Source organism: Malania oleifera, chromosome 2, assembly GCF_029873635.1.
Source record: "Malania oleifera isolate guangnan ecotype guangnan chromosome 2, ASM2987363v1, whole genome shotgun sequence".
Lineage (NCBI taxonomy): Eukaryota > Viridiplantae > Streptophyta > Magnoliopsida > Santalales > Ximeniaceae > Malania > Malania oleifera.
The window spans coordinates 132,016,109-132,029,156 of NC_080418.1; the positions used below are offsets into that span (position 1 = coordinate 132,016,109).

Sequence of the window (13,048 nt, forward strand, 5' to 3'; positions counted from 1 at the left end):
AGCCGGACTGTCTAGTGGTATTTCACACCCTTCGACAAACACGGATGCCCCCGGTAACCTGGCATAGCATCAGCGTTGAACCAGTGCAGATCTGGTGTTCGCACACCCTTCGACTCGAAAGCCGGTCAATCTAGTGGTATTGCGCACTCTTCGGCAAAAGCTGGATTTTCAAACCTGGAACAGTTCGAAACCTCGTTCCTATTTCACCAAAATACAACATATGCATGCTCATATAACCAAACAAACTACACCCATTTGGTAATCTAAATCATGGTTTTTCAAAAAAATACAGTTTAAATAAGTCAAGGCACGGTCATCCCAATATCACAGTATAAATCACACATATACTCGGTTTTTAACAAAACTCGGGATTCAGCCCGTCGCCCCATTTTTCCCAAAACTGTAATAATGAAAAACTCATAGTTTTTCCCGTTAGATCCCCCCAAATGAGTAGCCAAAACACACAAAGGATCGTGGACCACAGTTCCACCGAGTTTGATTGAAAAAATAACCAATATAAACATAGTTCCCCTTACCTTTTCCCCGAAAGCAAATCCTGAACTCCAAAGTCCCTAAACAGCGAACCGAGTTCCAAAACCTACAAATCATAGTATAGAATATGCTCACGACACTGTTACCTACAAAATTACCGGATCAGAAATGAAAACCGAGCCTTACCTCGATTTTACGCCAAAACCCGAAAATCTCCAAAATGGGATTCCGATCCGTAGAAGTTGTAGAGAATCCTTCCACGATCCTCGTAGTAACTTCAGATTTTCGATTCCATCAACGATCGGCGAAGAAATCTAGAGAGAGAGAGAGAGAGAGAGAGAGAGAGAGAGAGAGTAGGGAGAGTTTAGAGAGAGAGAGAGATGAGATTGAGATTTCTTAATGAATAAGTAATGAAAATTTCCTTTTATAGCCCCTTGATCCGGCCCAATTTTGCCAATGAAATGGTACTTTCGTCGACAAATCTTTCACTGATTTCGTCGACGAATCGGTGGCCTCGTCGACGAAGTCTGATATTTCCAATTTCCTAGACCTCTTGGCTTTTCCTCGTCGACGAGTCTCTGAATTTCGTCGATGAGAAATGCATGGCCTTTGTCGACGAAATCTGACTTCGTTGATGAAATTCGCCAAATTCCCAATTTGCCATTCTCTTATTTATTTAAACCCATTTATCACGGTTCGGGTTCTTACAGATTTGGATTCAATCCACGAAGAATTTTTGAAATACCTAATTTACTCCCTTGGGAATACACCAATTATAACAACTCAATAATTAATCCAATTTTATATGAAGAGTTATTATCTTATAAATAAAAACCTCAAAAGCGTGGTGGTGATAATATAAAATTAAAATAATTTTGATCTTTGACATGGACAGACAAGTTTGAAAATTGAAAGTTCGGAGATTGATGCAATTTACTGTAAGAGAGAAATTTCAGAGGGAGATGACATCTAAAGATTCAGAAGGGAGCAGCGGACGCCTACGCCGGGGCCGGCGACAACAGAAACCTCTCGTCATCTTCGTCGCAGTCTACCTTGCTGCTGCGGAAGTTGCACGACCTCAATCGAGATAGACTAGAATACTGAAAGACCGAGCCCAGGATCATCGCTCGATCTGAACTTTCGTAGACTCGAAGGAATAGGAGTGGCGACCCACTGCTGCCGTCGTCACTGATTCGCCATCTCCGTTGCCCTCGCGGGAGGACCCAGAGTTCGTGCCGATTTTCCTCTTCATCCCTCGATTCCATTGGTTCACAAACACGGTCACACGGGTAATCCCATTTCCCCCTTTGGATTGTTTAGCGCCTTGCTTAATTCCTTCCTTGTTTGTTTTGGGTTATTGGTGTATTTTGCCATTTGCCAAATCCCATGAAGTCATTATAAAACGCCAATGCCTTGGTCTCTCACTTATTCCATGTTCCTTTTTGCAATTCTTGCTCTATGCTTTGTGGGTTCTAACGTAAGTTTGCTTGTGAGGATTGGTTGTACAATTTAAACGGAAACATTAACATTGCATTTGAGGGCATGGATTTTGGGCCTTTGATTTGGAATTGAGTGGATTTGCACAAAATATAATATGATTTTGATTGCATTTTGTTCAAATCCACATCAATCCAAATCCGAAGCCTCTCGCAGGGTAGGCATATTTGGTACTCCTAAAATGAAGATTAAATCAAAGAAACAAAAAAGCAAATAGAAATAAAAGAAAATCAAATAGAAAGTACGGCCTGTATCATTTTGGATGTGTTCAATTTAGTGGCAGAGAAAAATAAAGCTTGGTTTGGTTGGAGAGAAGTGGAGATAAGCGGAGAGAATAGAAAAAAGAAACCAGTTTGTCTAAGTTTTTCTGTTTCAGTGAGAGAGAGAGAGAGTGGAGATAAACTTAGGGAAAAAAACAAAAGTAAACTATCATTTATGATACTTTCCCACACAGAACCACTGATCAAAACTGTTTAATGATTCTTTTAATTTTTGTATTTTCTGTCCATTTCTCTTCAAATCTCTCTACTGATTTGGAGGGCAAGAAAAGACCCTTTTTTTCTTTTTTGCTGTCCGCTTCACTCCACTTCTTTCTGATTTCTTCACTTGTTGTCAACCAAATGGGAGAAGTGCGAGAACTACGTTTTTTTTTTGGTCTCCATTTCTCCCCACCTTAAGTAGGGTACAAACTAGATACAGTCGGTTTAAACAAGTAGAAACAGAACTAAAAATGTACTTAAAATAGGAGGAATAGTGTGTCAAAGAGAAGAGATAGGGAGATTAGAAGGTTGGAATGCTTAATCAGTTATGAAGTTGGTGTCACTAGAGGGGGATGCTTGGATGGTAAAAAAGGAAGATCTAAAGTTAGAAGTTAATTAATGAATTGCATTATCATATCATGAAATGCAGGGGACCTCCATGACTCTTATAAAAGGCGGTATCAAGTTTGCTGGTTATGTCATTTTGCTCAGGGGAGCTGTGGGCACTTCGAGAGGAATCCTTGTTATGTGGAATAACAGGTTGCTTAGAAAAGAAGGAGAGGAGATTGGGAGGTTTTTTATGTCGTGTAAACAAAAAAATGTGGAAAATCAGCTGCAGTGGATCTTCTCAAGAGTTGGTCTGTGGGAAGATCCCTGTGTGGTAGGAATAACTGGAATTTTTCTTGGTGCATGACTGCATTTGGTGACAACACTAGAATCTCTGAGGGGGCGACCACTTGTACAATTAGATTCTTGAGAGCGATATAATATCTAAAAGAATATTCATTTTAAGGAACTAACTTAAAAATTATCCTTAACATATAAATAATTAAAATAAATATTAGGGCAAACTTATATTCACTAAAATTATTCTTAAAGAAATAAATCTTACAGTTTTTTTTATAGCAAATAAATTTTGTAGTTGTCTTTCTTATGTTTTAGAAGCATTGCATATTCAACCATTCTCATTGCTATCAAGTACATCTTTTTCAATATATGTAGTTCATCAATCAGTTTCCAAGAATGTCCTATTCAATTGTGCAATTACTACTAACAACCATAACAAAAAATTAATGAAATTGTTCCAAATAGTAACTTTTATTTCCCTTCCTTCTCACTGTTAGCTCATCTCTATTTGGTGCTTTTTACATATGTGAATTTCACTCATTAACTGTTATTTTTTAATATAAATTTTAATTATTTTAATTCAAATATTTATCACCTTTTAAAATTAGAAAACTTTTAATTTTCTCATATAGTTAAACTGACCTTACATCTAGCACTCAAGTGGCGGCATTATGTAGAATAATGTAAGATTGTGTAAAAATAACCGTAGGTAATTATACTTTTGCTTGACTTTACCTGTACTCAGCATTGTGTGGTTCTGGCATGGGTGCATTGTAGGGGACTTTAACACAGGCATGTTTCCTCATGCAAGATATGTAACCAAAGGACATCCACAGCTAAGAGAGAGTTTTCTTAACCTTCATTGATGATTTTAACCTGCACGATCTTTGTTTGCATGGTAGGCTGTTTGCCTGACCAAAAATATGGAGAATGCAGCTCTGTCCAGGATTGACAAATTTCTGGTTTCTGTGAACTGGGAGCTTTTCCCAGATCCGCAAAAGTGCCTGCCCAGACCAGTTTCTGATCACTCTCCATTTGTGTTGGACTTTTAGTGAGTGGAAACAACTCTTTATTTGAAAATATATGGCTACAAGAGGGTTCCTTGAAGTTGTTAAAAGCTAGTGAGAATGGTGTTGAGTTGAAGGCTCAGCTAGTTGCTGCTGCTTGGTGAGCTGAGGAATAAAAAAACTGATTTTAAAGGTTGATTTGAAGAAATGGAACAATTTTTTTTTGTAAGGGTGGATGTGAAGCTAGTAGAGAGGAGGTTGATGTTCCAGAATGTTGTGATATGGATCGAATAATAAAGATGCACAGCGGAATAAACAACAACAAGTAAATAACACGCAACCTGAACAAGAATAACACAAAGACTTACGTGGTTCGGCAAAGCCTACATCTATGGAAGCAATGACACGCAAATTTCACTATGAAAATCACAATGTACACAATACACTTCTCAAAATGATCACTCACACTTCAATATATGCTCAGAATAACATATATAGAAGTTCCTCGGAAGTTTCCCTCCGTTTACCCAACCACCCAACATTTAAAATTCAAAATTCAGAAAAACTGCTCGCAGCCCAGGCGCCATTTGTCGACGAGTACAGGGCTTTGTTGACGATCCATAGAAGACAATTCATCGAGGAGAATAAGCTTTCGTCGACGAGTCCAGAACTCTGAAATTTTCCTGCTCTCGGTACTTTCTCGTCGACAATCATAGAACCTTCGTTGATGGCTTGTTGCTGTCCACTCGTCGACGAACACAGGGCATTCGTTGATGAGCTCTGCTGTGTTGCCCCTTCATGTTTTTCCCTCATCCTTCTTTGCTTACAAAAACAAAGTATAAGGGCCACAAACAACAATCTCTACCTTGGCGATTATACACCTCTTAGGAGAATCCCAAAAAACATGAACTCCTCCATCTTGAACTTGAAAATGCTTGGTTGGGTATGTCTCTCCTCCATCACTTGGAGACATGGAGTAAGTCCAAGCATTGCTTGAACTTCTCTGAAGTAACTGATTTAGTCAGAATATTCATTGCATTTTTAGAAGTGTGAACTTTCTTCAGCACAAGTTCACCTGAAGCAATCAATTCTCGAACCTTGTGGAACCTCACATCAATGTGCTTGATTCTAGCATGGTATACCTGATTCTTCGCCAAGTAAATGACACTTTGACTATTACAATGCAACACCACTCCATCTTGTTGTAATCCCGGCTCTCTGACTAAACCGGTAAGCCATAAGGCTTCCTTTGCAGTTTTGGCAACTGCCATATATTCCGCCTCAGTCGTGGACAATGCTACTAGAGATAGTACCATGGATCTCCAACATACCGGTCCTTCTACAAGAGTAAAAACATATTCCGTTGTAGACCATTTGTTATTCATATCTCCAGCATAATCTGCATTTACAAACCCCATAACTGAAGGACAACCGTGTTGCTTGCCGAACATGATGCCATATCCCGATGTACCCTGTAAGTATCTAAGTATCTATTTGACGGCTTCCCAATGTTGTCTTCTTGGATTAAAAAGAAACTTACTTACCACGTTCACTGCATGAGCCAAATCTGGCCTCGTACACACCATGACATACATTAAACTCCCCACAGCACTAACATAGGGGATCTTTGACATGTCCCGGATTTCCTCATCCAAACTTGGGCAATTTGCAGTAGACAACTTAAAATGATTCGCTAGAGGTGTACTCACTGGTCTTGCATCAACTATGCTAAACCTTTTCAACACCTTATGCACATAACTGACTTGAGATAGCCATAATCTCCCTGCAGTCCTGTCTCGGCAAATCTCCATCCCAAGTATTTTCTTGACTGAACTAAGATTCTTCATGTCAAATTCCTTATACAACGGGTCTTTTAACTGATTCACTTTAGTTAAATCTCTTGCAGCTATCAACATATCATCGACATACAATAACAAGAAAATAAGTGAGTCATCATCAAGTTTGTTTACATATACACAGCAGTCATACTCACACCTTTTGTACCCAATTTTGATCATGTAGGAATCAAACCGTTTATATCATTGCCTTGGAGACTGTTTCAGCCGATAAAGAGATTTCTTCAACCTGTAAACTAAATTTTCTTTTCCTGGTTCAATGAATCCCTCCGGCTATACCATATAGATTTGTTCCTCCAAGTCACCATGAAGAAACACCGTCTTCACATCCATTTATTCCAAGTAAAGATCATAATAAGCTACTAACCCCAACACAACTTTGATAGAAGTATGTCAGATCATTGGAGAAAAAATCTCATCATAATCTATCCCCTTCTTTTGTAAGTATCCATTTGCCACTAATCGTGCCTTGAACTTCTCACATTCCTTTTCCTGATATTGCCTCCTTCTTCCTGTACACCCATTTGCACCCAATCGGTCTCTTCCCATCTGGAAGCTCCACCAACTCCCAAGTTTGATTTTTACATAGTGACTCAATTTCCTCAATCATTGATCTCATCCATCTATCTTTCTCCTGGCCGTGCACTGCCTCTTGAAATGTAGTTGGATCGCTGCAACTAGTAAGAAAATCATAAGACACTAACTCTTCAAATCCATATCTTGGCGGAGGCCAAATAGTGCGTCTGGATCTTCTTAACGGAATATCATCGACTTGCTGGCTTTCCAAGTTAGAGCTCCTTGCAACCACAGGATCATGATCATTTTTGTTGCCTTGAGCTTCCAACTCCACCTGCACAATATGTTCATCACTGTTCCAGCTTTTTGGCTCCTGTTTCTGTTTATCACATTCTTGAGTACGATTTACCATAACCTTCTCATCAAAGACTACATCCCTACTGATCACCACCTTCTTTGCCACTGAGTCCCATAGCTTGTATCCCTTTACACCTATTGGATACCCCAAAAAGATGTGACGACGAGACTTTGGGTCAAGTTTAGATCTCTCCTCACTAGACACGTGGACATAGGCTGGACACCCGAATACTTTCAATTCGGAATAATCTACTGCATTTTCCGCCCATACCTCTTCTGCCACTTTACCCTCTAGTGACGCTCTTGGTGATCTGTTTACCAGAAAACAAGTCATACTAATTGCCTTGGCCCAGAAGTTTTTTGGTAGCCTTGCATTCAATCTGAGACACCGAGTCCTATCAGCAAGAGTCCGATTCATCAGTTCTCCCACACCATTTTGTTGAGGTGTTCGGCAAACTGTAAAATGTCTCTTGATGCCCTGCTCCGCACAAAATTCCATAAACTGAGAATCAGCGTACTCGGCCATTATTCGACCTTAAACATTTGATTCTCCTCCCCATCTGGTTCTCCACTTCAACCTTCCAAATCTTAAACCTAGCAAACGTATCTGATTTGTGACGCATGAAGTAAACCCATACCTTCCGTGAGTAATCATCAATGAAACTCACATAATACATATGTCCACCCTTTGAAGCAACTCTAACTAGGTCCCAAACATCTAAATGTACATAGTCAAGAATACCCTTTGTCTTGTGAATGGCTGGTCTAAACTTTGCCCTGTTCTGTTTACCAAGAACACATATCCTGCAAAATTTCAGCTGACATGATTTCAAGCCCTTCAAGAGTTTCTTTTTGTGTAGTTCCTTCATGTCGTGTTCCGCCATATGCCCAAGGCGCATATGCCACAAGACGGATTCAGCATCCACGACTGCAACTCCACCTACAATGGTAGTTCCCTGCAACATATAAATATTCTCATCCAGTTTCTGCCCTTTCATTATAGTCAGATTACCTTTCCATACCGTCAAGATGCCACCTTTGGACTTGTAATTGAAGCCATTTCAATTCAAAGTGCCAAGAGATATTAAACTCTTTCTCAACTTAGGTATATGTCTTACATTACACAATGTTCTTGCAGCACCATTAAACATCTTTATCTTTACATTTCCTATGCAAACGATCTTGCAAGAAGCATCATTACCCATAAGAACTGATCCAAAATTTACTAACCTGTAAGTGCTGAACCACTCCTTGTTCGGAGTCATGTGATAAGAACATGCCGAGTCAAGTATCCAAGAGTGGTCACAAGATTTTCGTAAGTATGAGTCGAGGGCAAAGAATTTAACGGCATCAAAGCCTTATCATTCTCATCAAACTTCACATCAACCCTCATCCAATCACTTATGATTTGGTTAAAAGCATTGATGTGTTGATCCAGACTTGATCCTTCAACCATCTTAAGCCAATATAAACGTTGTTTAAGAAAAAATTTGTTATTGAGGAATTTAGAAATGTCCCAACTTTCTAATTTTCGCCAGATAGCCGCTGGAGAATCTTCCTCCATCATCCGATAGAGAACTTTGTCGGCCAAACACAAGCGTATTGTAGACGCTGCCTTTATTTTCAAATCTACCCATGTTGCCTCATCCATTCCTTCCGATTGAGTATCAAGCAAAGCCTTAGCCATTCCTTGTTGCACAAGAATGTCCTTCACTCTCTTCTACCATAAACCGAAGTTTCCGGTTCCATCGAATTTGACAACGTCAAATCTTGTAGAAGACGATCCCGATGCCATAACAACAATCTCTCTTATACCAATTTGTTGTGATATGGATCTAATAATGAAGATGCACAGCGGAATAAACATCAAGAAGTAAATAACACACAATCAGAACAAGAACAACACAAAGATTTACGTGGTTCGGCAAAGCCTTCATCCACGGAAGCAATGACACACAAATTTCACTATGAAAATCACAATGTACACAATACACTTCTCAAAATAATCACTCACACTTCAATATATGCCTAGAATAACATATATAGAAGTTCCTTAGAGGTTTCCCTCCGTTTGCCCAACCACCCAACGTTCAAAATTCAAAATTCAAAAAAACTGCTCGCAGCCCAAGCTCCATTCGTCTTCGAGTACAGCGCTTCATCGATGATCCACAGAAGACAATTCGTTGACGACTCCAGAACTCTGAAATTTTCCTGCTCTCGGTACTTTCTCGTTGACGATCACAGAAACTTCTTCGACGACTCATTGCTGTCCACTCGTCGACGAACACATGGCATTCGTCGACGAGCTCTGCTGTGCTGCCCCTTCATGTTTTTCCCTCTTCCTTCTTTGTTTACAGAAACAAAGTATAAGAGCCACAAACAACACAGAAGAGGCAGTGAATCTCATTAGAATAGGAGGTCAAAAGGAAGTATTTGAAGGAAGTAGGAATGCTGCTGGTTATGGAGGAGACATCCTGGATGCAGAAATCTAGGGCCCTTTCGCTGGCTGCTGGTGATAATGACACAAAATGCTTCTGCATAATTGCAGATGAGGATGTTAATGGGGTGGTTCTGGAGAGGAATCTGCCCTACCAAGAATGACCTACCCTATATGCAACCCTTCCTCGGGGCATAGTAGGTGGACACCTCTGCCCTATTAGGGATCAAACCCCCATCAGATATCCAAATCCACCAAAGAAGCACAAAAGTTAAAAAAAAAAACATTTAAGTATTTTTTATTGTTAAGAAAAAAAATTCTTATGTTAGTATGGTTGTTATTGTTGGTAAAATAGCCTCGTCAGTAGAACAGTATAAAATAAAAATGACAACAATACATTAAGAAGCTATGGATTTTTAACGGGCTGGCTGCCCTACACACACACACACACACACACACACATATATAGGGAGGGAGAGAGAGAGATTATAAAATTTTGGTTGGAACCGTCAAGGAGGTCTTGAAAGAGAAATTAAATAAAAAAAAAAAAAAAAAAGAAGAAGGAAAATCAACCACATAAAGTAGTGAAAAAAGTGAAGAATAATTGTAGGTAGCTAGTTTGCGGATTTGTTTGTTGCAGTGCTAGCTAACCTATTGTAGGACTAATACACTGGGAGAATAATATTTTGAAATATAATAAATTTCAACAGAAGAAAGTAAGAACAACAAAATAATATAGAATAACAGTTAAACATGGGATAAAAGTTGAATGGATTAAAATAAAATTTGGTTGGGGTAAAATAAAACATGCCAGCAATAAATGGTAGAGTTTGTAGATTTAAAATTTTCTATGGATACATATTATAATATTCTATTTTCAAAAAATTTAAACAATCCAGATTTGGAACTCAAATTTCTGATACAGTGAGTTGCCCACTGGGAATTACGAGTCAAAATTTGAGTTCTGTCAATTTTTTTTAATGAACTTTTTGCTAATCATGTGGTAGCCTGGTAGGAACATTAATTCTACTTCTGTTATTTTGTGCCTACAAAGGATCAATCTATTAATGTTATAGAGTTTAGGCCTATCAGTTTGGTTACTAATGTTTATGAAACTTTAACCAAGATTCTGGCGATACTATCTTTGATACGTAGAGTGCTTTTATTGGATGTAGACAGATCTTGGATAAAACTTTGTTGGCTAACAAGGCTGGACAATGCTAGAAAGAGAGGTAGGTGTTTTATTAGGGTTTTAGATGAGAAGGGGTTTGAGTGTTAAGTGGAAAAATTATTAGGGATTTCCCTTTCTTCTATGCTATTTTCTTTGCACCAATTTTAGCCACATTGGATGCAAGAATGCTGCGTGTTATGTTCATGCTTTCCTCTGATAGTGATGCATTGAAAAATCCTCTGCACATCCTTAGTGCTGCCAAGTACAGGTCTTAGGGCTCCTGCTTTCATAAATATTATGTAGATAGCCTCCTTGTCCTTATTTTTGCCTGCATAAAACTGGTAAGGCTGCACCAGCTGGTAGACTTATATAGCTTTATTTCTGATCTGATGCATGGTTTTTCTTTTGGAACCACAACTGGAATAACCATGGTTTCTTGTTGCATGAAAGATTTGCTTATCCTCAAATATATATATATATATATATATATATATTATTTATCTGAAATGACAAATTTTCTTGCTTTTTTTCCATCAGGGTGAGATGGAAATAAACAAGGGAGGCAGTGGATCTACTTCAACAGATTTTCTTCTACAATGGAGCCAGTGGCAACTGCTTGATTCCATTCTCCCTACTGGCGGTTTTGCTCATTCATTTGGTCTTGAAGCTGCAATTCAAGCCAGCATAGTCTCTAGCCCTGAAGATCTTCGAACACATGTAATACACGTGTTAGAAAATACTGGGAGCCTGCTCCTTCCTTTTGTGTTCTCTGCAGCAATGTCGCCTAACTTGGAAACCTGGCGTGAACTTGACAGATTGTTGGATGCAACACTCACGAATGAAGTGAGTCGGAAAGCATCAATTGCACAAGGATCAGCACTTATGAGGGTAGGCGCAGCTGTTTTTTCTGAATGTCCATCCCTTAAAACCATGAGAGAAACATTTCTAGGTTCTGGGGTTGTTTCTTTCCACCACGCTCCTATTTTTGGGCTTATATGTGGACTTCTCGGAATGGATGCCGGAGTTTCTCAGAGGGCTTACATGTTTATAACAATGAGAGATATCATTTCTGCCGCGACAAGGCTAAATTTGGTAGGACCCCTAGGTGCTGCCATCCTGCAGCATCAGATTGCTCCTGTTGCCGAAGATATGATGAGAAAATATATGGACCGATCAGTTGATGAAGCATGCCAAACAGCTCCTTTAATTGATTTGGTGCAGGGTTGCCATGGTTACTTGTTTTCTAGACTATTCTGCTCTTAAAAGCGTGAAACAATGCTTCATCAGCTTCTTCTCTCACTTCTCTGTAGGTCTTTGGACCTTATCTTGGGCCCTAAAAGATTTGCTAGCTGATGGCATCTGTTCAGCTCCTGTACCAATTGATGGATGAATGTCATGCATCGTCTGTGGATTCTGTCTTCGTATTTGTTGAATGACTTGTTTCTAGATTACAAATAGAATTTCTGGAATTTTGTTCTTTATGTTGTGAATCTTCTTTGCCACGTCATAACAATTCTATGGTACATCTGAGGACATTGGTGTGGTTGTTGCTTTCAAGCGACAGTTGTGACACCAAGGGACCCATTTTCGTGGTGCTAGACATGCTTAGAAGTGATGATTTCTCGTGTACTTTGCCATGATTGACAGGAGCTAATGGTACTTTGAAAATGAAATCACCACCGTTAAACAAGCGGATTCATTATAGTGTTGATATCTGGACCATATTTCCCCATGTGGCTGTTAAGAGAGACAGGGTATATATGGCACAGAGGTTTGGGGCGGCATCTCTGGCACAAAATTTTACAATGCAACAGTAGTCATACATGTCCATGCACTTCATTGTGCGATACTATTCGTGTCAATGCCTACGAATATAGAGTCATGCTCCTCAAGTCAAGACAGATGAGATGCTTTATTGCCCATTTTCCGTCATGTTTCATTCATTTCGGAAGCTTACTAAGCACACACAGATCAGCCTTTGCAGAACATGTGAAATCTTTTACGGGAATTCACCATCAATAGTCTTGTTCCCTGCTGCCTTTTCAAAGGTGTTAGAAATGGACTATCATTGATCCAGAAATTTCATGTGAAACAGAGTGGCAGACAACACCGTATGTCAACCTTGACTTCTATATCCTTTAATATATATTTTTTTTAAAAATGTCATGGCATGTTTGTTGTTGTTGGTTGTTACTACTGTCTTCTATATTTTCCCTACCATTGATCTTTTATCTTAATAACGTTTGCCTTCTACCCAAAAAAGAGATCACCACGTTGAATATTTATGTGCTTTTGAGGATAGTGTTATTTTCAAAGGTAATGCTCCAATTTAGGAATATTGAAGCCAAGATTTGTGTGTGCGCGCGTCTTTTTTTTCTTGTATTTGGTGTTTTATTGGGATGTAGAGACAACACATTCCTTGTAATGTTGGAAAAACATTGCGAACCAAATGCCTCCTTAGGAACTTCTTTTGAAAATGTCAATTATTCTTAAAAGGGTTGGCTAGGAAGGTGTTCAACCAATTCTTCCACCAAGAATCATAGAAGGGTAGCACTTGACTTACGAGGATAGGATGAAAATTGTGTACGCGATCGTAGAAGATAAGTCAC

General features: G+C 39.1%; 1 protein-coding gene across 1 annotated transcript; it reads left to right on the forward strand.

Moving 5' to 3' along the window:
* Window positions 1-1,345: 1,345 nt before the first annotated feature.
* Window positions 1,346-12,600, forward strand: LOC131148579 (urease accessory protein F). Its single transcript, XM_058098380.1, has 2 exons — window positions 1,346-1,781; window positions 10,977-12,600. The coding sequence occupies exon 2, from the start codon at window positions 10,983-10,985 to the stop codon at window positions 11,700-11,702; it is 720 nt and encodes a 239-aa protein (XP_057954363.1). The 5' UTR covers window positions 1,346-1,781; window positions 10,977-10,982; the 3' UTR covers window positions 11,703-12,600.
* Window positions 12,601-13,048: the final 448 nt, after the last annotated feature.